The 24,536-nt window shown below is 46.6% G+C and overlaps 2 protein-coding genes and 1 long non-coding RNA gene across 4 annotated transcripts; 1 reads left to right on the top strand and 2 right to left on the bottom strand.

The window, feature by feature from the left end:
* Window positions 1-12,496: 12,496 nt before the first annotated feature.
* Window positions 12,497-15,103, bottom strand: Hoxa1 (homeobox A1). Of its 2 annotated transcripts, XM_038319184.1 has the most exons (3): window positions 14,685-15,103; window positions 14,387-14,481; window positions 13,766-13,902 (listed from the first exon to the last, which is right to left on the bottom strand). In XM_038319184.1, exons 1-2 carry the CDS (start codon window positions 15,051-15,053, stop codon window positions 14,422-14,424), a joined length of 429 nt encoding a protein of 142 aa, XP_038175112.1. In that variant the 5' UTR covers window positions 15,054-15,103; the 3' UTR covers window positions 13,766-13,902; window positions 14,387-14,421. The 2 variants fall into 2 exon arrangements, with proteins under 2 accessions (XP_038175111.1, XP_038175112.1); XM_038319183.1 differs by having other exon boundaries at window positions 12,497-13,902; window positions 14,387-15,103.
* Window positions 15,104-15,265: 162 nt separating this feature from the next.
* LOC119807024 lies at window positions 15,266-18,941 on the top strand. The gene is made up of 2 exons (XR_005284293.1): window positions 15,266-15,521; window positions 17,102-18,941. It is a non-coding gene; the product is annotated as an uncharacterized LOC119807024 (long non-coding RNA).
* A 396-nt stretch (window positions 18,942-19,337) lies between these two features.
* On the bottom strand, window positions 19,338-21,480 carry Hoxa2 (homeobox A2). The gene is made up of 2 exons (XM_038319135.1): window positions 21,105-21,480; window positions 19,338-20,466 (listed from the first exon to the last, which is right to left on the bottom strand). Exons 1-2 carry the CDS (start codon window positions 21,478-21,480, stop codon window positions 19,727-19,729), a joined length of 1,116 nt encoding a protein of 371 aa, XP_038175063.1. The 3' UTR covers window positions 19,338-19,726.
* Window positions 21,481-24,536: the final 3,056 nt, after the last annotated feature.

The raw sequence follows: 24,536 nt of genomic DNA, 5'->3' as shown, positions 1-24,536 counted from the left end.
ATAATCACTCTCCCAAAAGACTAAGGACTGGCTACGTTAAGCGCTGGCAGGGAGGCGGAGTCATTGCAGTTCTCCGACAGGGAGGATGGAGGTAAAAATCAGGGTAATCGTCTTGGACACTGTTTAGCAGCATCTATGAAAATGTGTTATACTTAGCCTATGCCACAGCAATTTCACACTTGGTAATGGATCCAGAGACAAGGGTATAGAGTCTGAAAAGGGGTAGCAGCAAGAATGGTCATAAAATATTTACTTAAGTGGCTCAGTGGTTATGAAGGCACACTGCTCTTGTAAAGGACCCAAGTTCAGTTCCTAGTACCTATGCTAGGCAACTGACAACAGCCTATAACTCTAACTACAGAGGGATTCAATGCCTCTGGATTCTGTGGGCACCTACGCTAACATGCATGTAACACAAACACACAAATTATAAATAAAAAAAGCTCTTTTAAAACTGATTTACTTAGGAGCTAAAAGTGTAGCTCAGCAGCAAGCAGTTGTCTGACATGGGCAAGGCCCTGAGTTTATTCTCCATAACCCAGACAAGGAAGAGGAGGAAGAAGACAGGAGGAAAAGAGAGAGGGAAAATTAAAACACCTTAAGTGTCATGACAATAAACAGGTAACTTATATGTAGTTTATTTCTACAATGAACTAGTACACAATGGTCTTTTTAAAAGAACAATTATTGCTAATTATAAACACTAATGAATCGTAGAGATATTAAGAGATGTATAATACTGAACTTGGAATGTAATTCAGTTGGTAATGTGCTTGCCTAGTATATAAAAAGTACTGGGTTTAATACTCAGAACAGCATGACCCAGTGTGGTGGTACATGCCTGTAACATCTGTGCTCAGGAGATAGAGGATGGAGGATAAAAATTAAGGGCATCCTAGGCTACATAGCAAGTTTGAGGCCAGCCTAGGACCCATGATACTGTGAGAGAGAGGCAGGGAGAGGAGAGAGAACATACAACACCTATTGCACAATTTGGTTTGTATGAAACACAAAAACAGGAATACTAATCCGCTGGTAAAAGTTAGGGATAGTATTAAATGGACAAGGACATAACCAAGCTTTTGGGATGCTGAGGAAGTTATGTTATCAAGGGCATTCAAGTCAGGCGTAGTGTGCTCACTTTTAATTTTAGCACTCAGGTGGCAGAGGCAGGTGGACATCTGTGAGTCTAAAGCCAGCCTGGGCTACACAGAGATTTCCAGTGCAGCCAGCCATGGCTAAGTAGAGAGATCTAGTTTCGAAAAGGAAGGAAGGAAGGAAGGAAGGAAGGAGGGAGGAAAGAAAGAAAGAAAGAAAGAAAGAAAGAAAGAAAGAAAGAAAGAAAGAGGGATAGGGAAGAAGAAAGGAAGAGAAGAGCATTCTAGTGCAATCTTTGTTACTGATCTGCTATGCGAAATGTATTTTAGTTGTTACTATTGAATAAAACTGTAAAAAAGTATTTGATTTGGAATGGGCTCCACGACCCACTAGCTTCACCAGGCTCTAAAGAGACAATGTCCCACTGCTGGCCAGTTGTGGAGCCAGAAGTAAAAACCTAGAACATTTGGTTCCTGGGTTCTGCTTCTAGTTCAAGGGGGATGTAAATAGTTACTAAATAAATAAATAAGTGGCAAACTCGTTGTTTGGCACAAGATATGCAACGTGCTTTCCACCAGTTGAATAGCTCCAGACCATGGCACCTACTGAGTTTCTACTTCTAAAAGTGTTAAGAAAACAAATCAGAAGTTTGTGAAGCACCCTGAGCTATTTAAATAGTCCTGTGGGAATAATCTGATAAACCTAAGGTCTTTGATACTAGCCATTTATCATGTATATATATATACATATATATATATATATTTATGAATGTGTACCCCCATATTAAGGAGCTTGGCTCAACACAAGTAATGTTTTCTCTTCAAGCATTTCCTGCTTAAGGCATTCCCAGCATCACTTAGCTGATCAAGTCAAGTGCTCGGAGGATTCTGTTGAAATGCTTTAAGATTCAATCTAGATTACAAAATCCTTTCTTTATCTCCTCTGGAAATGTAATTCCTTTGTGAGGAAGCTGCTTGTTAAATTTCACACACACACACACACACACACACACACACACACACACACACATACACACACTCCAGATCTTAAATCCTATGAAACACTGTGCGTGGACTAAAGAGCCCCCAACACTGCTTTTCCAGCATAAGCACCTGTGCCATAGTCCAGCCGTCTAAATATGAGACATTAAGAAAATGCAAAATCCACGTTCCCCAAGTCTCTCTTGCTATGTTTTGTAGCTTCCCAGATGACCTTTTGAACTCCTGTCCCTGGGAAGGCGCAAACACCGACTTCTCTCTGACCTCTACCCCCTGTCAAAACAGAAAGGACCCTCGTATCAGTTATTTACCCTTTTTGATTGACTGATGGGTTACACTTTAGTTTCAATAAGCTTTAGTCTCTATGTTAATTCAAGTGACATTCACATTTTAAGCCCTTTATCCCTTGTTACATAACACAAAAATAAATAAAACGATTGATTCTCCTTAGAGAATTTATACTTTAAGTTACCTAATTTTGAACTTTAATTTTAGTAAACAATGAGAAAGCATTTCAGAAACATGGAGAAAAACTGCAGCCTTGGGAGGGAAGGGTGTCACAAACCACATCGGAATGCTATGGAAAGGACCCAAAGTCTTCTTATACTGCCAAGTACTCCCTACTCACCGTGTGCCAGGGCAGTGGTAGAGAGAAGCTGGGGCAGGCTAACATGATCGTATCCTGTGCTGGTTAGTTTATCAAGTACAGTCATCCAGAGCTACACAGTGAAACCCTGTCTACAAAAAAATAAATAGATAAATAAATAAGTAAATAAAAGTCTCCATGGACCGGAGTGATGGCTCATCAATTAAGAGAGCTTAATGTTCTTGCAGAGGGTCCAAGTTTGGTTTCCAGCACCCAGATGGCAGTTCATAGCTACCTGCAACTACCATTCCAGGAGATCTGGCCTCCTAGGGCACCTGCACACAAGCTCATGGTACAAAAACCTCAAAAATAGATAGATGATAGATAGATAGATAGATAGATAGATAGATAGATAGTAGATAGATAGATAGATAGATGATAGATAGATAGATAGATAGATAGATAGATAGATAGATAGATAGATAGATGATGGATGGATGGATAGATAGATAGATAGTAGATAGATAGATAGTAGATAGATAGATATATAGATAGATAGATAGATGATAGATAGATAGATAGATGATAGATAGATAGATAGATGATAGATAGATAGATAGATAGATGATAGATAGATAGATGATAGATAGATAGATAGATAGATAGATAGATAGATAGATAGATAGATAGATAGATGATAGATAGATAGATAGATAGATAGATAGATAGATAGATAGATAGATAGATAGATAGATAGTAGATAGATAGAAGATAGATAGATAGATAGATAGTAGATAGATGAATGAATGAACAAACCAAAACCATAACATAAATAAGATAACTAAAAAATAAATACATTTAAAACAAAAGTAAGACTCACCAAGTGGTGGTGGCGCACGCCTTCAATCCTAGTACTCAGGAGGCAGAGGCAGGAGGATCTCTGTGAGTTTCAAGGCCAGCCTGGTCTACAGAGCCAGTTCCAGGACAGTCTCCAAAGCTCCACAGAGAAATACTGTCTCAAAAAACAAAAACAAAACAAAACAACAACAACAACAAAATCCAACAATGAGAAGAGGATCACGCTGAAGGAGAGCAGAGCAGGGACTCGGTCACCTGAGAGCCATAGAAGGTTTTACAGAGAACCCGTAAGTTCAGCCTGCAGGCGTCTGACAGTCTAAAAGGCCAAGTGTGGAACAAGATGGATTTCCCAACTTTTGGCCAAAGATGAGAAGCAACCGGAGGAGAATAACAATCTTTTATCGTTTAGCACATGACAAGCTCGTCTCCTACAGCCACGAACCAAAAAGGTGGTGGTGGCAGCTGGGGCCCTTCCTTTGATCTTCAGTCACACAGAGGGGCCAGGTGGTGACAAACCTTACCAGGACAGCCTTGATGACTTACAGGGGAGGGCAGGTGCATTTTCATGAAAGAAACCAAACCTGGTCAACTCTTAGCAGAAAGCTACTTTTGCATCAGCATACTCCCATGGAACATGACTTTTTATCCAGACCTTTAAAATTATACTTTGGTTTTGTTTTCTCTTTAGCTGATAGAATTCCAGCCGATGTTGTCAAATTTGGGATAACAAAAATTTAGCACCAAGTAGCATTCTTGCTTCAAAATGGTCCCCAATACAGTGAGATTAGTGGGAGGTCCTCATTGCTTTAGCAGCTAGCAGCATTAGTTCTGGAAGGCAATGTTCCCATTTCGTTCTCCCCTAAGTCTAACACAGCCAGGGACACTGCCATGAACTGCCTTTTACTGACTTTGCACATTCTTTCTCAGCCCAACTCTGTCCCAATGGATGCAGAATACCCTCAGCTTTCATGGTACCTGAATCAGATGGGAACTGAGGAGCTGGCATCCTGTATAAATAACTTGGGCATGGTGATTAAGGAGCTTGACACTCATGATGTTGTCTCTGCCTCATCTAGAAAAATATGTTTTAAAAAATTCTGAAGTAGGTTGTTGAATCTCTGAGTCCAAGACCAGCCTACTCTACAGAGACAGTTCCAGGATGGCCAGGGCTACACAGAGAAACCCTGTCTCGGGGTGGGGGGGGGGAAGGATGTCTGAACCAGAGCTGAAAGATGGCTTAGTGGGCAAAGTGAGTACCTGAGTTCAGATCCCCAGCAACACATAAAAGCCAGATGTGGCAACACATCCCCGTGAAGCAGGTAGGAAAAGACGGCTTCCGGGAGTTCCCTGATCATCTGGTCCAGTCAAAAGCATGAGCTCCTGGCTCAGTAAGAGACCTCACCTCAGAAGACAGAGTGGAGAGCATTAGAGCAAGAAGACTGGAATCCACCTCTGGCCTCCACACGCACATGCACAGAAGTAAATTTTGAAATTCTGAAATGGAAGAATTTGAAATTCTGAAATGGAAGAAACAAAGTAAATTGGCCTTTCTTGTAAGATGGGAGAAAATGTCTGGCCAAAACCTGGTTATTCATATCTGCTTTTTCTTAATAACTTTTAGTTATTGCATATATAACCTTTATATGTATTTTATATATTGTACATACAATATATATAACCTTTAATATTTAGTTGCTATTGTAATTGCTATGCTAACTGTAGTAATTATGAATATTATTATATCCAGCATGCAATTTATCTTTAAAGCATTTATTTGTGTGTGTGTGTGTGTGTGTGTGCATGTTTGTGTGTAAGTATGAGTCTGTGCATGGTACAAATGAGTAGGTTATAGGGCAACTTCTGATGCAGTGTCCAACACCTTGTTTTGAAGCAGGACAGGACCTCTTCGGTCATTTGTCACTGTACTTTATACTCCGAGCCAGTCTGCCCAAAGCTTCTGGAATATTCGCTTGTCTCTGCCTTCCATCTCACTCGACAGGCCTGTACCAGCACATCTGACTTTTACACAGGTCCAAGTATCTAGACTTAGGTCATGGGGCTGCACAGGGGAGTCATGTGTTCAGTCTTGATGAATTTTCAATTGTTGTTTTACTACAAGCTTAAAGGTATATTTGAGATATGAGTAAATATTTTTATTACATTCTTGCTGCTAGCATGTTCTGAGCCCCGATGGCTTCACTTTTAAAGATAGCTTTAGCAGCCGGGCTGGGGTGCAGACAGCGAAGTGTGTAAAGTTTGCTCTCCGGATTCCGTAGATGAGTTACTTAGCATCCTGGACCACTCCTTCTTCTTATCTGCAAAATCAAGACAACAGAAATAGCTTCTTCTTGGGGCTATGTAAGGATTATATGAGTTTGTACTTGTCACAGGGCTTGGCTCAGAACAATTCTAACTCAAAATTTCAGGAAATTGAAAAGCCACATAAATTGGATAGGACAACTTAAACATTAACAAAAATAGTCATTTTATAATTTAAGAACCTGAGAGGCAGAGCAAAAGCTCAGTGAAAGGGCACACGTGTGGGGTACAATTCCCATCTCTTATCCCTAATTTTATATCGTTTTGTTTTGTTTTTCCAAGACAGGGTTTCTCTGTGTAGCTTTGGTGCCTGTCCTGGAACTAGCTCTTGTGGGCCAGACTGACCTCAGACTCACAGAGATCCCCCTGCCTCTGCCTTCTGAGTGTCGTATCACTCAGCAATTTACTTATTTTTATTGTTTTGCCTGCATGTATGCCTGTGTGAGGGTGCAGGAACTCCTGGAACTAGAGTTACAGACAGACTGTGTGGGTGCTGGGAACTGAACCAGGGTCCTCTGGAAGAGCAGCCAATGCTCTTGACAGCTGAGTCATCTCTCCAGCCCCATAACCCAGAGCTCTTCTGACTACAAAGAACTGTTGGTATTCCAAGTCAGCAGAAGTCAGGAGCTGTGCCTTCAAGAAGCTTGAGATACAGGTCAAGACTAGCATTATGGGATAGCCTAGTTCACATCCAAGTTAGGTGTTTATACACACACACACACACACACACACACACGTTCACAGGAGAGGTTTAGCAAAACAAATGGAAAATAGAACTGGAAACTTTTGGGGGGAAAAACGAATAAAGCTTGAGGAAATTTCTTTTTTTTTTTTTTTTTTTTTTGGTTTTTTGAGACAGGGTTTCCCTGTAGTTTCTAGAACCTGTCCTGGAACTAGCTCTTGTAGACCAGGCTGGCCTCCAGAGATCCGCCTGCCTCTGCCTCCTGAGTGCTGGGATTAAAGGCATGCGCCACCACCGCCTGGCCTTGAGGGAAATTTATATGGTGGAGTCTGATTCCACTGTGGAAGTAGGACCCCAAGGCTGCTTTTCAGCATCTCTTGAGATTAGGAGCTGACATCATAGCTCAGTCAGCGGAGCATTCCCTAAACACACAGGGAGCCCTTGCAGATGGGGTGTGGTGGTGCACTGTGGAGGTGGAGGACGGAGGATCAGAAATCCGAGATGAGTTCCAGGCCAGCCTGACATACTGGAGACTAATGTTTGTAACTTTTTACCCATCGCCCTCATCCTTGTCCTTACTGAACTAGAAGCTCATTCTCAAGTTTCTTGAGGTGAGGGTGGAGCTGAGAGACAAGCTGCCCCTCCTTCAAGTCTTAAAAAGATGGACTGATGAAGGTACAGCTCTCTAGGCCTTGGGCCTGGGTTTCTCCTGAGGAGCAGAACTGCTAGGTCCTTTTTCCTCCTGTGTCTTGGTTCTGAACTCCTCAGATCCCACAGAGGCCAAGAGTCACCCTCAGCAGCATCTGGAAGCAGGGCTGTGCTGGCGAGAAATGAACACAGAGGCTTTCTTCTTCCTTGAGACAGACGAGGACTTTTGTAGCCACGGGAGGTGTGTTCCCAACTCCCTTTCCACTGACTCCCAAGTGAGCTAGCAGAGGCATGGACCGAGGGCGCAATGCTCTCCTCTCAGAGAACAAGGCAGATTTCGGAGGCTAGTGAGGAAAGCAGCGGCTCTCAGGAGCCTGCCAGCAGGCTGCAGGTACCCCCAGCACCGCCAAGCCCCAGTCCGTGGTCACCCAGCTGGGAAGCCGGCACAGACTGACACAGCTGTCCCTGAAGGAGAGACCCCATTTGCTTCTCAAAATGCAAAGTCCCCTTTCAAACTTGACCAAAGCTATTCTGCGAGATCGCGGGAGGGGGCTCTAAACCGTTCTCCTTGTGGTGAGCGATGATTCTTCCTTTACCAAGACGCAAGCCATAGTTGGTAAAAGGTCCAACGCAGCTAAAAATATCCCAGTTTGAAAAGAAAAATGTTCACTTTCTTCATCTTGTGTTGCAAGCAGTTGCAAATTTTTTCCCTAAGCCATTAACCACGCACTCCTAAAGTGAAAGCCCACGACCTGATTCCCACAGATTAGCTTTGTGACTGAATCTTTTTGCAGGACGTTTTTAATCGGAATAACTCAAAATCTTGGGAGGAAAAATGGAGATAAGCGTTTGAGTTGTGCCTGGAACCGTTGAAAAAGAAACATTGGGCTTTTTATGTATTTCCAATCAACACTAAACACAGTATCTGAAGGGAATAACGATATAATTAGAGCTTCGAGGTTGTCACCTACATCCACTCCCACTCCCCAGACCCCGCCCCCCAAAAGCAAAGCAGTTAAGGGCTAGCCCCCCACACAGCGGCGTTTCCTGGCTGATACTTGGTTTGCAGCCCTGCCATCCAAAGCCAGCTGTACTTAATGACGATAATAAAAAATAGGGCACTGACTCTCTGAGGGTTCCAGTTCGACTCTTCGGACAGCCTGTGTTGCCTTCGCTGGCAACAGATTCTGCTGAGCTTAGTGGACCCCATGGGGATGAGGAGGAGGAGAAAGGGGAAAGTTCTCTTCCACGAATCTATGTGTTACTGTTTCAGGTCTGGAGTTTGGGCATCTTAAGAGCATGAGTGTGTCGTGGATAAATTAAGAAATGCGGGTCAGAACAAGTCAGGAGGCAAACCCAACAAGAAAAAAAAAACAAAAACAAAACAAGAAAACAACAAAGGATTCAAGGCTCCTGGAATGTTACTTACGTTTTGAAGCTCCTTAGATTGTGAAGACCTTGTTGATTTAATGGAGACCAATTTAGGTGGAGAAAACTATTTCACTTCTTTTCTCAAGTCTGGGTTTTAAAAGCAAATTGTGTGCGTTCATGCTCTTTCTTTGTATTTTAAGACTATATGCCTTTAAGAGGAAGAGGCCAACACTGTACTACTTAAACAAGAAGATAAAAACATTTCATTTAAAGGTTGTTTCAAAGACTCAGAAGTTCCAGGGTAAACAATAACTAGAATGAGAGAAAGCACACAAGGTAAAGAATGTAGAAAAAAGAGCAAAATTAGAATTTTAGAACTTAAAAGTGGGTTGGACTTAGGCTCTAAGTGACCCTAGTTTTTATTTGAGAGTTAGGTACCGATCACTGGCTCTCCTTCAAATCAGTTATCAGGGGGTTCTTTTTCTGATTCTTCTGAGTGTTTAGCTAGATTGGCCTCACTCACTTCTGGCCATGAAGGCACAGGGATTTTAAGGCAGCGCTTCTGGGAGGCGTCAAGCAGGCTTCCGATCCATGAGAGTCCCAGGGTTAGCCATTGAGTGCGTAGCTTATCTGGCAAGGACACGCTAAGTTGTGTTCTCGAATGCATTGAAAGCATCTGAGCTTCCCCAGGAATGAGAGGCATTTTTGCAGTCCCATCCAGTACAGAGAAAGGTACTGCCCGTTCACTGACTTCAAATTTTTTACAACAGAAAGGTCACCTGTCTCTCAAAATGGTAAATTAGGCTCCAACACCTAGAGTTCCTTCTTGGAGAAAGATTATTCCGAAGGAAGAACCCCAAACAGCAGCGGCCATTTTTCACAGGCGTGCTCAGCCATCAAGAAAGCTTAATAAACCCCTATTTAGTATGCATTTATGCAGTGATTACATGAACTTTGACCTCTGAAGAGCTGTAGCAATTAGGTTCAGTGTCCGGGCTCTTCTACACACCAATCCCCACAGGCTTCCTTCCTTCTGCAGCTTATGCTCTAGGAGGGTGTAAATCATTAAAGCTCATGTTCCAGCCCCAGATTTTCTTCCACAAGTCAGATTTGCACCCCCCCCACTCCTGTCTGAACAGCCACCTCAGATACTGGGGCTCCGACTGTCTGTGCTCCCCAAAAGAAATGCATTTCAATTCAGTCCCACACTTTCGCAGAGATTAGCGTTAATGACCCAATGAGTTTCATGCGTTTCATTTCTTAGTTCACGGCATCTGAAATAAGTCGGAACTCTTCTGTCAGAATAATTTAGCATTTTTAAAAAAAGTATTCAGTGTCAATTATTTTAACTGAAACCTGAGTGGGTTGACAGAACAACTAGAGGAGGCACGGTGGGAGGGCAGCTAGAAGCTCCTCTCCTTCCCCCCCCCCAAAAAGAACTAAAAGGGAAGAGGAAAGTGTTTTAAGTTTCTAGTAAACATTGTTTAGCAAAAGAATAATAGGAAGGTTGCCCCTTTCCCAAGGAGGGATGGGACTGTAATTGTTGCCTTTAGCTGAGAGCTCAGATAAACTGCTGGGACTCATTCTAAAGTGACCCCCTCACTGCATTCATCTCTTCTTGAACTTTCGGTGAACCTGAGATTAAACAGGGGTGAGCAGCTAAGCAGTTTGTTGTTAGCAGCCTTTTCAACAACCCTTTCAGACTGAGTAAATATTGATCGGTTTGAATCTGATTGCCCCAGAGGAAAACACCGCTGCATCTGAATAGCCTCCAAAAGTAAACTCTCAAAGGTGAAGCCAAAGCAGACTTCACAGTCACAGAGACCTAACTCAGGGTAGTTTGAGGACACCCCGGTTTAGCCAATACTTTGCATGAAGGTAGAGGAAATGGGTGGGGGGGGGCGAGAGGGGACGTTCGAAAACAAATTTTGTCTTGCAATTACCCGGGATCCCTGATTAAGACCTTTGTTTCATTTTTAAACGTATAAAAGAAAAATTTTATTTTCTGTTGTCCAGTTTTTAAGGCTGCTTCCGTTACAATTGCTGTGATTTTTCAAGGCATTAGCTGTGCCCCTCAGAGACCAGAACAGAAAAAAAAATTTAAAAAAAGAGAGAGAGAGACCTTGAAATAGAATGTGTTAAGCGCCTTTGATTTAATCGATTGGGACAGCTAAGAAGATACAAATGTTTTCCTTGTTGAAAGGTATATGAATGTCTCCTAAATGCATCGCTTGTTAGCTGATTTATTCTACAACCTAGGAAAGGCTAGGGATGTTTAGCCATAATTTACTGTTCTCTTCCTTCTCAGCTACATTAAAACAAGCACCTTGAAGACCGGAATCTCTAGGGTTCCAGCAGGTCCGACCCTACTTTCAGATATTGAAATTGGGACCATGGTATGCAAATGACACTTTAACACATTAAAGTATTTGAGAACCAGCCATCTGTTTTGCTTTGTGGCCTTACACTAATAAACAAAAGATACAGTATAGCCAGGCGGGAAATGAAAGAAAAGGGTGGTGTCTTTGAAGTGCTCTCCATCCACTTGAATCCTTTCAGGCAACCTCAGAACCCAGCAGCTGAGGGAGGGTTCCCAGAGCCCTTGATATGCAGGCAACAACTGCTCCCACAAAGTCCACCCCACTTAACAGGGACATGCAGGAAATCTCACAAGTGTTCTAGAAGGCCTGCAAATTCCAAAGTTGTGTAAGGTTTTCTCCCAGCCCATCTTTTCAAAACACCCTCTGAAAAGGAAGGAAGTCATATGTCTGCATTTGTGATGCTGTAGATTTTCTGCTTTGCTCTTACAGCCCAAAGCCTCCAAACAAGAGTGGAAACTGAGGATAGGGGCGCTGTCTCATTGGTCCAACACTTGCCTAGAATGAGCAAGGCTCTAAGTTCCATCCCAGCACCACCAGGAAAAGTTTAAAATTGTTGCGTAAACCCTGAAATACATTTTTTTAAAAAAAAAAAAAAAAAAAGGAAATTGGCAAGAGGTCTAGAAGAGCCATGTGGAGCGCCATCTTTTGTTGACTCCCTCTGAGATCTGAAACAACTTGAATATACAAAGACATGAGTTGGCTTCCACGACCTCACTGGGAAGAATCTGATTCTAGAGATGAGAGTATAAACTTTTTCCCAACTTGTGTGGCACAGAATTAGAAATGCACACCCTTCACAGCCACGCTGGCCAGGACATGAAAGCTGAATCTGCAGGGATAAGATTGTGCAAAGCAGAGACGCGAGGAAGGGTGGGGGGGAAGGATGGGTGTTGATAGAAAGAATTGGGGAAGGGAAGCAAGGCTCTATTGAAAACAGATCGTCCTCCACTTAAAAGACAGAATATACTGACACTCTGCCTGGCGATCCAAAAAAGAAAGAGGGGATCTTTACCACAGCTTCATACTGAAGCTGACTAAATGGGAATCTCTGCTCTCGGTTCCCTAAGGCTGGCTGAAGAGCGCTCAGCTTTGGAAGGGGCTCTGTTTATATATGTGTCAGCATTCAGTTGGAGGTGAAAAGGTTAGCACTTGACCCAGGAAGTAGCCATGTTTGTTTCAAAAATAGATCTCCTTCACAAATTTCTTCACTAGTTTTTTCCATTTTGAACTTTGATTATAATAAAGGAGCTGTTGCTATGGTAGAAGGATCGGTGCATTAACTAGACATTAGTTGGATGAAAATATGCTTCTAGGGAAAGCTGCATGACAATGGAAGGCTCATTTCTTTGAGAATAAACACCACCCTCTGTCCTTCCCCAGATGTCCTTCCCCTTACTTTGTAGGAAACCATGAACTGTAGCCCAGCCAAATACACAGATGCTTAAGCATACCTGAAACTTGAATATTTTTATTACAGACATCTTAAGACCCGTAAACTCTGCTCTGGATCGCATCTCTCCAGGATCTCAGAGCTGTTCATGATTGTACAGGAAATGGGAACTATCATAGGCTCACAAAAAGGTAACTGATAGAACTCAGTGTGGTACTTCAGGGACATCAAAACATTGTGCGACATGCAGAAGACTATTCACGAATCACACAAAATATACATTCATTGTGCCGTCCATTGCCACCACGTTAGTTAGCAGTCAGCTGAAATCACATTGGATCCAGCCAAGATAACTGTGGCAAGAAAGGGAGATTGAAAGAATACCTTTAGGTTACAAATAACCCAGAACACTTTTTAAAGGGGGGGGGGGTGGCCAGAGAAGCAAGAAGAAATCGGTAGTTTGGGAAGATGTGGCACAGCAAAAGGTTCTGAACTTTGGGCTTCTCGGACCTTCTTGACTCTGAAAGAACAAACTGAGGCTACCTTCTGAGGCATCTGGTTCTGTTTGAATGAGAGGCTTTTTTTTTCCTTTTTCCATCCACAATCACACATAAACTACCAGTTTTGAGAGTTTGCCCACCCTGTTTGATATAGTGACATAGATGTTTCTAGAAAATCTGTATAAAGATAAATCTCTCAAGAGAAAGCATTTAGAACCAGCAAACTTACACGCATGAAACCGACTAAGTTAAGGGGTGAATTAATTTTGTAAACACATTCAGTGCATCTCTTCTGTATGAGCCTTCGGATACTCTCTTCTCTGCCTGCCCTACTTAACAGCCAGGGAGAGAAGAGCAATCTACAGATAAAAGGCGAGATGACTGCCTCCTGCAAACGTCTGCTGGCAAAAGGAACTGTCCACCAAAGGACATCTGAAAGGAACCGCAGGTTGTGTGAAAAATCTCACAGCAGTGAGGAAGGAATGTTGGGGCCCACCGGAAACTGATGTGGGCACCGATGTGAATTAAGGAGTTAACATCCAACCAAGTCTCCAGAATTATCTGGAACTACATTATCTTGGCCAGGAGCTCCCTGGACAGGACCAGAAAGGAAGAGAGAGACTGTAAAGAAAGTAAGATAAGCTAAGAATGTGCTTTGGGTAAGAAATCCCAGTCCAGAGAGAAGCCTGGATTGCGGAGGTGGGCAGAAGTGGCCTCAGTGGGAGGTAGTCAGGGTGTCTGAGGTAGATGATGCCGGAGAAGGGACGCAGGGCGAGGAGCTGGATTTCTCAGAAGATTCTTCAGCTTTCTCATCGCTGCCAGGAGGAGTGGCTGGAGAGATGGGCAGGAGCCCCTCCTTCTCACGCTTCTTCTGCTTCATGCGGCGATTCTGGAACCAGATCTTCACCTGGGTCTCATTGAGCTGTAGGGATGCGGCTATCTCTACCCTGCGCGCTCGGGTCAGGTACTTGTTAAAGTGGAACTCTTTCTCCAGCTCCGTGAGCTGCTTGGTGGTGAAGTTGGTGCGCACTGCGTTGGGCTGACCCACATAGCCATACTCTCCAACTTTCCCTAGGGAAACAGAGAAAGAGAAGAAAAGGTAAAAATTCTTAAACCCTTGTCCGACTGTTCCATGTTTGGGGCAGTATTCCGTCGTTAACTGCTCAGCACAAACCGGGGTGGGAAAGCGCCAGTGACGAATGATGTCTATGTAAAGTGTTAACCTGATGCCAACCATTAGCGTGGTCAGGCTCGTGATTAATGGAACCTGTAGATATTAACAGAACTCCTCCACCACCGACACCTCCCACCCCAACACACATTTCCTATCTCTAGACCACTTAAACCTCAGCCCCCCCCCCCCCAAAAAAGCCAGGCCCAGAAACTCCTTTGCCCCAACACACCTGAGCACTCTATACCACACACTACTACTCCAGCCAACATTAGGCAGAGAAGCAAGAACCCAGCTTTTAAAAACATTAACTTTCCTAGGAAATTAAGCGCAGCCGGCCCCTTTCAAAAACCAAGCATTTGTTCGCTAGCTGGCAGGACTCACCTGTTTTGGGAGGGTTCCTTTTAACTTTCATCCAGTCAAAGGTCTGCGCTGGAGAAGGCGTCTCTGAAGCAGGGGAGCGACAGGCTTCTTGGTGGCTGGCGTGGAGAGGGGATAAGGAGTTATTATACGAGGCCAGGGCCAGGTTCTGATGCTCTTGTCCATAAGAATGGTGAATGTATTGAGGCGAGCCCACCGTGCCCCCAGCATAACCCTGGTGGTGGTGGTGATGCTGGACCATGGGAGATGAGAGATTTCCAGAGTAAACAGCGGGAGCGCACGGGGGGTACCCACCACTTACGTCTGCTTCCTGATTTAATCCATAGGAGCCATAAGGCGCACTGAAGTTCTGCGCGCCATAGCTTGGACCACAACTCGAGTGGGAGTAGGAAACTCCCAGGTTCCCAGAAGTCTGGTAAGGAGCCGGCTGGGGGTGGTGATGGTGGTGGTGGTGGTGGTGGTGGTGGTGGTGGTGGTGGGGCGAGCTGATCTGCACCCCCCTACCCACTAGGAAGCGGTCGTCGCCGCCGCAGCTGTTGGCACTGACCGCGCAGGATTGGAAAGTTGTAATCCCATGGTCAGAGGGGTAGGTTCGCGCAGAGAAAGTCCCGGAGTCTCCACTGCCAAGGATGGGGCATTCCAGGAAGGAGCTCATTCTTGCATTGTCCATCCGTCACTGAGTGACTGGGTCCTGCGAAGCCCTGAGTGACCGTGCCAACTTTCTCACTTCCTCCATGGGACCAGAGAAGAAAAATGATATGAATGTACAGTGCGCAAGAGGCGGGGCGGGAAGGCGGAGGGCTCAAGGGGAAGGACACGTGACTTTGTCAGCCAATGACTGAGCTGCCTGCGAAAGTTTACCGGCTGCGGCGGTGATGGATCACCGTTTCAGTGGCATTTAAATCCCCGGCGCTCCTCAGTCTAGGTGACGCGCGGTCGCCCCCCCAGGCAGCCCGGGCCGCGGCGGTTGCTGCGGCCGCTGCCAGAGCTCACTTGGAGCACGGGGGGCCAAAGGGAGTAGAGATTGTCTTCTGCGCGTACCCGACTCTGCTCGCCTCCGCCTCCAGGATGTGGGGGATGGGAAGCGACCCTCCACGGCCCTCTCCCCACCCAGCCCAGAAAGCTGAACTGGCAAGAGGTGAGAGGGGATGAGGCCTCTCGGCTCTCTTGAGGCGGGCATCGGTAAACAAGAGCTCTCTGCACGGTCACAAGGACCCTGGCAGATCCGGGAGCAAGCGGGGTGGGAAGGGTAGATAGGAATCCAGCAGACGTCAGGCCGTCAGCTCGGTACGGCCGCCACCACCCAGCCCCAGCAGAGACTTGAGCCCGGAACCGTGGCGCCTAGGGCAAGGCTGCGTCACTGGCTCGCCAGCCACGGAATGTAGGGGGACGTGCGCAGAGGATTGTCTGGGAGGAACCAGGGTGGGCGTGCAGGGCACCAGAGAAAAGAAAAGAAACTACTGTCCTCATCCTGGGGGTCTCAGAGCCCTCTTCCTGACTCCAACGGGCCAATTGCGTGGCAACGGGAGCTTCTGTAATTCGACCCCAGAGGGCGGGAGCGCGGGGGGGAGGGGGGTCGAGCCCTAGGAACCTAGGTCTCTGGGAAAGGCTGGGTGCCTGCTCTCTTCTCTGCCCTCCTACTTCCCTCGATCTCCTCCCCTTTCTCCTCCCCAGTCAGCTTTGCTCCTGGTAACCCTGCAGGAGCAACTCTGCTGCTGGAGTTTGAGGGTAGAAGGCAAAGAAAAGAGATGACGCTAGCAGACATAGCCGGCACGAGGGCCTAGCCTGAGTTGCAGACCATCTGCCCGCTCTTAGAGACCCAGGAGCTTGCGTGCTCCAGCGTAGGCCTCAGAGGGCTGGATCCCAGCTCCCACAAAGTCTGCTGACCTCCCCGGACACATTTCTCTCTTTCAGGACGGGCATGTTAGGAGTGGGAGAGCCTCGTCTTCCCACTGCCTCCTATTGCGTGGCTGAAATGCGGGGGAGGGGGGAAGATGGTGAGGACTGGCAGGTGGGAGGGGCAGTGGACAGATGGCTGAGAGGATGGGACACTTTCCAACGGACTGTGTAGTTGCTTGTGTGAACCTTCAGGTCACTCCCCGGAGAGGCACGTGCAAATGTGAGCATCATCCCAGGACAGGGGTCCTGTTTTCCATCAACCTCATTCTACAATGATGCTGATGGTGTCAGTAATTGCTGTTTACTATTAGGTTTAATATCAGCCCTGGGCTTAAGGAGAGGAAAGGCCAAACAGAGACAGAGAGGAGAATGGACACATTCTTAAGTAGGAGAACGTCAGTGGTCCCCTACGAAGCCTTGCACACAATTCTGCACGGGTTTTACTCTGACCATGCTTCTAGCCTTGCATTCAGACATGAAATTAACAGTGCAATTTATGTGTGAGTTTGGGGGTTCCCTTCTCTAAAGAAAAAGAAAGTTTTGCTCAGAGGAGGCACTTTTTAAACGTGAGGTCACACTTCAGACCTCTGTGCTTTGTTCTTCACCCATAGAAGTCGCCTTCCCCACCCACCCACCCACCCTAAAACCTGGCCATCCTCAGGGAAACCTTAATAGACCTTTGTCCTCGGTCTCCCTCAGTAGCAACCAAACATTTCCCCCCACCACTTATTTGGGGAGTGGTATTTCTCTGTGACCTTTGACTCACCCCAAAGCATGGTTAAGGGGGAGCAAAGACTGAAAAGTTTCTCCTGCCCTTAGCTTCAGCTACTGAGGAATCAAACCAGAGGAAAGCAAGGCGGACCTCACAGAGGAGATTCTCTTGGGAGGGCAGTCCCCCTGCTGTGAGGAAAGAGGGGACTCCAGCTTGTCAGGAACAGGAAGTAAGAGGCTCAGCGCTCTGAGTGCCTATGAGCTGCTCTCCCAGCAGAAGGCCGACCATTCCTTGTCCCCCACGCCTCGTTCCTAGCCCTCTGTGGGCCTCCTCATTCCGGGTTTGCAGTAACCTTCTAGCTCCGGGAGGCTGGCCTCAAAGCTGCACCAGGCCTCCGCTGGCCTCCTTGTGCTAGTTCTCGCTCCCTGAAACCCTCTCCCTCCACCTCGGTTCTCCTGGGCAACCTAGGTAGGGTATTTTCCTCGGGATCACAAACCCTTGCTGGAACCCGACCCACAGACACCGGGGCTTCCACAGACCTTGCCCTTTTAACAGCGGGCTCGGCCTCTGGCGGTGCGGGGCCCATCTTTCTCAGGGAGGCTCTGCAAGACAATTTCCCCCAGCCTGGATTGGGTAGGCTTCTGCAGTCCGGATTCTTTCCCAGCCCCCACCCGGCAGGATTCGGAAAGGCCACAGAGCAGGGTAAGAGATCTTTGGTCTTTTGAACAAGGAAGCCAGCGACCCACGCAGGAATCGAGCTAACGTCTCTTTAAATAGCCCCTAGGAGAGTGGGTGAAAGGCGAGCTTGGGCCATGAGAGAAGTAATCCTCTGCAAGCTGTTTGCTTGGCTCCAAGTCCCTCTTTCAGGACTCTTCCGCTGGAAAGAGAATGAGCAAGGAGGAGACAGACCGAGGCCCGGAGCTGTTCTTGGCATCTGCGGCTCAGCCAAGCTGTTGTTTTAAAAGAGCAATAAAAATGAATTATGACTAAACGCCTTCTAACTTAATGCTTTCGGACGGGGATCCCCGGCAAATACGTAAGAGGATTTTTATTTGTGCATGTGTTCCTGCAATTGATCTCTTTGATGACATTCTCATTCATAGAAAGCGTTTGATTTATGAGCTTAGGACGAATCTCATCCAGGAGCTGCACAGCCCTGCCACAGCCAGGACGCCCTGCTCTGGAGCCTGGGGCTTGAACCTACACAGTTCCCACACACCAAGATGGCTGAGGAACTGGGGGAGTAGAGAGTGGAGGGAAGGGTAGGCAGCGAACCACCACCCCCCCCCAAGAATGATGGAGGCTTCATTGTAACTCCCAAGCCTTTGCAGTTAAGAGCTGGGTTCTTAAACATCAATCAGCTTGCCCCACGCACATGTTGCTGCAGTTTCTCACAGTAAGTCATCAGAACAGAGCCCAGAAAAGGAAAAATAAATAAAAGTAGGGGCAGACAAAATAAGAGGGGGAAAAACAGAACACCCCAATAACACACCCTAGATCACATTTTATTGATATTTCATTTAAAGTGCTCCTTCTCTGTCTAAGAAACTGGGTTAATTAATATTCTAAGGTGCAGAAACTCTCTGTTTTAAAATATCAGTTTGCTAACCTGACTTCAAACCTTTAATGATTTATTATTAGCAAAGTAAACAGATCTAAGAATTAAATATCGGTGTGTGTGTGTGTGTGTGTGTGTGTGTGTTATGGGGGCAAGAATCCTGGGATGACTGGAAAGAACCCTGCCTGGCATGCATTTTCCAGCTAGTAACTACTGTTTTGTTTTATTTTGTTTTCCTCTATCTTTTAGGTCTGTTTTGCCTGAACCCATCAACAACTGGGAGATTAATCAACCACACTGAAGTGGGGAGAGGAAAGGGAGGAGCTGGAATGTAGATGTTTGAAACAAATGTGTATAAATAAATGAATTTTTGATAACTTGGTTATTGACCTAGAGCCTGGTAGCTTGTTCAAGGAACTCCACTTTACTCATCCTAGATCTGGGAGTTTCTGGAGGCACTTTCTTTCTCCACTTTCAAAAGCTTGGTCTGGGGCCAACTCAGGCAGCCCAGTCCTGTTTCTATTACTAATTTCTCTATGGCTTGAGTCTCAACACTGAAAACCAAATCCATTCCCTTGGGGGGGGGGAGCCAAAAAAACACTTGCCAGAAGCCCTGGCCATTTTCTGGCTTTCTTCTTTGTTGCTGTCTTTTGCAGACTTTGAACATGCCACCCTAATAAAAAATATATTAAAATTGAAAAAGGTAAACTGACCAGACTTTTATTTACTATATTAGACTAAAAGAAGCAAAACGGAATCAGTATAAGCCTCGAGGGGAAGAAAAAATAAGAAAGCTACTTATAGCAAAGGAGAATTTATTCTACCAAAAATATGCATGACAATGCATCCGAATGTGATACAAAAATAAAAAGAAAGTGACAAGACAATTTATGGTCACTTTCTTGCAGGCCTCATGTTTTGTTCTCAGGAAAATCACATAGAAGCTTGTTGGGTTCGGTGTAAAACAACTAAAACTCCAACATAATTTGTAAGAGATGGCTTTAAAACTGAGTGGGGGAGAACATTAAACAGAAAATCCTCAACATTTAAGAAAGTAGGGGGAGGAGATCAAGAAGAAAAATAAAACAAAAAATAAACTCCCGGAATAAAAGATGGCAAAACCACCTGGTCAAAGGGGTTTTGTGTTAGGACGCTTTGTTTTGTTTTAATGTTCTTAGTAATTCAGATGCTGTAGGTCGATTGTGGTGAGTGTGTCTGTAAAAAAGTCAAAGCTGTCAGCTGAAATATCTACGGGACTGTCCAGGGAGCCCGGCAAGCTGGGCGACAGCGCATCTGAAAGCTGCAGGCAGGAATCTGTAGAGAAAACATTGAAGTCCTGCAAAGAGGGGACCTCGAGGGCCTCGGGACTGTCATTGTTCAGACCAGCTCCACAGTTCTGGCCCATTGTTGACAAGCAGTTAGGAACAGTGGGTGACTGGTGCTGAAAATGTTTCAAATTTTTCTCATTGCTGGTTAAAGGCGAAACTGGGAAAGTTTGAGAGTCGCCATTGTGCCCATTGGGAGCCTGCTGTTGAGAGAGCGCGTTTTGCTGAAAAGTGTAACCTTCCCTCTCCAGAAGGGCCCCGGAGACGCTCAGGGCTTGTTCAAAGAGTGACTTCTCTTCCTCGTCCTCCTCCACTTTCTCTGAGTCCTCCAGGCTTTTAAATTTCCCTTCGCTGTTTTGGTTCTCCTTGCACTGAGTCTGCCTCTTGTGCTTCATCCTCCGGTTCTGAAACCACACTTTCACCTGTCTCTCAGTCAAATCCAGCAGCGCGGCGATTTCCACCCTCCGGGGTCTGCAAAGGTACTTGTTGAAATGAAATTCCTTCTCCAGCTCCAAAAGCTGAGTGTTGGTGTATGCAGTTCTCAGGCGCCTGGATCCCCCGCCGCTGCCATCAGCTATTTCCAGGGATTCTGCGGAAAAGGAAACCAACAAGAGACACACGTACAGTTGAAGGTGGAGGGGTCTGAGCAGGGTTATTCCACTGGAGAATAAATACAGCAAGAAAGAGCAACTGCAACAAGATGGCCGCCCCTGGATGCGGTGCAGCTATTGTGCTGCCTTCCTGGGAGCCCAGCCCGGAGAAGCCCAATCTCCTCCACCTCCAGCAAATCCTGACTGTGGCTCCCCCCAACCTCTTCATCCGGGAGCAAACTTTATATTAGCTACAACACAATTTATAATTAATGCATCAGCTGCTTAGCTGAGCAAGAGCGGTCTATCACTCTTCATTACTGTCAAAAAGCCAAACTCTAGGACAACTAGACAAGAGGAGGTCAGTTCCAACTCAAATAAATCATCCTACATTACACAAGTTAGAGAAAGTCCCCCCTCCTCAAAATATATATGTCTTATTGTGGAGCTCAGAATCTATTTTCTCCTCCATCAAAACCACTCCTGAGCCCACAGGGGCAGGGTTTCCGCCACCAGGCACCTCTCTCTCTCTCCCTCTTCCCTAGAAGCCCATGGTCCCCTCCCCCATAACCGCTCTCAGGGAAGCCCGCTGGGGGACGAGGGTCCCCGGGACGTTGGGCCAACTCTCGGGACTGACCTTTGTGGCCGAGGCAGGCAGGGCCCGTGGAGGCGGCAGTGGCGGGCGGCAGCGCGGTTTTCTTGGCCGCCTTCTTCTCCTTCATCCAGGGGTACTCTGGCGGCTGCAGGGCGCCGGCGGGCACCGGACTGCCGCGACTGCCCGCGGGGCTCGATTTGGGGCGGCCGCCAGCGCCGTGGCGAGGGTGACTGCCCGGGTTCAGGCTGGGAATGGTCTGCTCAAAAGGAGGAGGAATCAGTGTCGAGTGTGAAAGCGCCGAGGTCTTGATTGATGAACTTTGAAATGTATCAGCGACAGGGGGAAAAGATGTCAGGCACTCAGCGAGCGACGGCTGGCTATTGATAAAACCAATCTCTCGCTCAAATTCGTAATTCATGGCCTTCTCCTTGGAGCCCCCTCGGAGAAAAAGTTCCCTCTTTTGGAGGGGCTTTGGGGGGGCAAGGCCCAAGAAAAAGGCGAGCGCAGACGAAAAAAAAAATCTATCATAGAAGATCGCTGCTGGGGTGTTTTTTTTCTAATTCACTGATTACAGCCGTATGGGGACCGCGCTACTATTAAACTATTGAATTCATGGAGACAAGGTTGAAATTGGACCGAATTGGCTGTCACATGATTGCTTCTGCCCAATGACAATTTGGGCTTTAATCAAAAGAAGCCACTGTCTGTTTGATTGATCCAAAAAAGTCAGAAAGGAACGCCTCATTGGGGGCCATCGAGGCTTTATTTACACTTTTTTCAGGGCAAAAATACATATATGTGGGTGTGGATGGGAATGCCCCGGAGTGCGTGGGGGCTAGAGTGCCTGTTCGCCTCCTGATCTGCAAGATCTAGTGTGCTCCCTGGAGTGTGTGTGGTGTGAGTGTGTGCGTGTGAGCCCTGCTGCCGGTCCCGCCAGCGGCTGCCCTCTGCCTCCCCCGCACACTCCGTGCATTGTTTGGGACTGTCGGGAAGACGCCTCGCACCTCACAAATCATTTAAGCACCTCAGCCTGACGCCTGCAGTCATTAACAAAGTAATCCATTAATCTTCAAAGTTTTGACACCCGAGGGCCTTGCATCCCAGCCACATAAGTTCTGCTAAGGCAAGAGAAAAGAGCAGAGGGAGAGAGAGGGAGAGAGAGAAAGGGAGAGAGAGAAAGGGAGAGAGAGAGAAAGAGAAGAGAGAGAGAGATGTACTGTAGAAGAGCTAGAGGAGTAGAGTCGAAGAGAGAAGATGAGAAAATTGGGGTGGGTTCCTCTTTTCCTCAATTTTCTCCAATCCTCAGTACTTCCCCTAAATCATTTCCTAGATTTCAGAACCGATTCATTATTCTCTCTCTCTCTCTCTCTCTCTCTCTCTCTCACCTCTCTCTCGCTCATCTCTCTCGCTGCTCCGTCTCTGGGGCAAAATTCTATCCTCCTTTCCTCTCTCTCTCATCTTCCTTTTCTTCCCTCCTCTCCTCTCCTTTCCTCTCTCCTCTCCTCTCCTCTCCCTCCTCTCCTCTCCTTTCCTTTCCTTTCCTTTCCTTTCCACTTTTTCCCTCTCTCCTTCGCTCATTCCACTGCTACCGTCTGCCCTCTCCTCCCTTGCAGCCCCCTTGCCTCCCTCAATGTCCCGCCTGGGATATGCGCCCTGGCCCATTGTTAGCTGGCTTTTCCACGGCAGCTTTGCATCTGGCTCCTGCGGGCCGCGGAAAAAGAGAGGCGGCTCTCGAAGCTTGCCGATCTTCCTACGCCATCAACTTCTCAGGAGTGGCTGGAGAAAGATAGATGCAAGTGCCAAGAGAGGCAGCAGCCCCAGGTCCTTGTGTCCAAATCCCCGTAGCCTGGGCGGCGGCCAGCCAAAGAAATGCCGCCCTGAGCAGGCTCGTGCGGCTCCTGGCACTCTGGGTTTCATACCCTTAGGGCTCGGGCGCGGTGAGTATTTCGGATTTCCAGGAAGACTGCTGGAACTTATCAGCAGGGAGGGTGAGGACTCTTGTTCCTCGCTCCCTTTTCCCTCTTACTCTTCTTCGAGTACTTGTCGCTCTTGTTGGGGACTGGTTGGTTCAGAAGCAGCGAGCGTTTCTTGGCAGCCTGAATTGCCTCCCACACCTTCCTGCTCTTGGGCACCAGGGAGATTTGCACCCTGGTCCTGTTGTGGGAAACAGCACTGCGGAGGAGAGGGCGACTCAAGGAGAAGTTACATCGGTTCAACTTCTCCTTCATTCTCTTTCCTCCAGTTCTGAGACAGGACATCAGACTAAGTGCTGGACAGTGCTGAAGGATTCAAAAGATAACACCTTTAGGAACCAAGCAAGAACTTAAAAGAAAAAATCACCAAAACTAGGAGAGAGAGAGAGAGAGAGAGAGAGAGAGAGAGAGAGAGAGAGATCTGATGAAGGTATCTTCTCTCCCACAAACCCTAAGGATGGCGAGGCGATTCGGGTTTTTTTTCTTCCTTTGAAATGGACCAAGTGATCAGAGTGCCCCAGGCCGGCAGGCATCAGTGGCAGGAAAATAAATCATTCTGATGGCCAAGGAGAGAGAGGTTGGTGGGGGAGAAAATTCTATGCAGAAAATGAGAAAGGCCGACGAAGGAACAAGGGCAGAACTCCATCTCTGAGGCCAGCATCTAAGGGGTTTGGGTTGGAAATGAGCTACAAAGTGGTCTCCAACCCTGACCAACTCAGAGCATTGCCTTGCAGATAGAGATGCTAGTTTGGAAAATGTAAGGTTTTCCAGTTTTCTTGCTTTTATTCCAAACAAAGGTCTGAAGGAAGTCTGGGTGCGATCAATCTTGCTCACCCAAAGCCTTGACAGCTTCTGGCCCTTAACAACACATTTCAGCTTCCAGCTTTTTCCAAGCTCAAATGTGGCCGAGCAAAGAGGAGAGCAGGAAACGCAAGTAAACAAGGAAATTTTGTCTTTTTAAAGATTGGTTTGGGGTAGGAGAGAGGATTCTAAGGTGCTTTGCAGATTGGGGGGTGGTGGCTTTGGACATTTGCTTTTACCAGAAAGTGTGGAGAGACAGGGAAGGACAGTTCGACAGCCTGGCTGCCCATACCATTGGGCTTTGTCAGGCTGCGTGGGTGAGAGCATTTGCTTCTCTCGGCTGCCTTAATTCAAAAGCCATCTGGAAGAAGACCCTTTTCTGAGACAGTCCAATGTTCAGATCTTCCCCCAATCCATTGCTTTAACTCTGGAGATATTTTAATAAAGATTTCTTTTTAATATCCAGGAAGCTGAGGGCTAGATGTATTTTTTTCTTTGAAAGCCAAAATGAATGCCTTGGCTGGCAAGATATGGGAAACAGTATTAGAATTTCCTTGTACAGTCTCTGCCCTGAGGAAAGAAGGAAGACCCCAAAGCATTCTTTGCCTTAAAGGGAAGATTTTAGGAGTTGGGTTCAAGTGCTGACATCTCAAAGATTTTCAGGTGGAGACCCCATATACGCTTCTTCCCCTTGATGCCG

The sequence above is a fragment of the Arvicola amphibius genome, chromosome 2, assembly GCF_903992535.2.
Source record: "Arvicola amphibius chromosome 2, mArvAmp1.2, whole genome shotgun sequence".
NCBI lineage: Eukaryota > Metazoa > Chordata > Mammalia > Rodentia > Cricetidae > Arvicola > Arvicola amphibius.
Note: the sequence above shows the minus strand (reverse complement) of the source record. Positions and strands in the feature narration are given on the sequence as shown.

Bases quoted from the DNA above. Each gene is read 5' to 3' on its own strand.
- Hoxa2 (XM_038319135.1), bottom strand. From the start codon at position 21,480: ATGAATTACGAATTTGAGCGAGAGATTGGTTTTATCAATAGCCAGCCG. The intron at 20,467-21,104 runs GTCAGTCCCGAG...CCTTTTCCGCAG, and splicing joins TGCCTGCCTCGGCCACAAAG to AATCCCTGGAAATAGCTGAT.
- Hoxa1 (XM_038319183.1), bottom strand. From the start codon at position 15,053: ATGGACAATGCAAGAATGAGCTCCTTCCTGGAATGCCCCATCCTTGGC. The intron at 13,903-14,386 runs GTGAGTCCTGCC...CTGTTTCCCTAG, and splicing joins AAGGAACCCTCCCAAAACAG to GGAAAGTTGGAGAGTATGGC.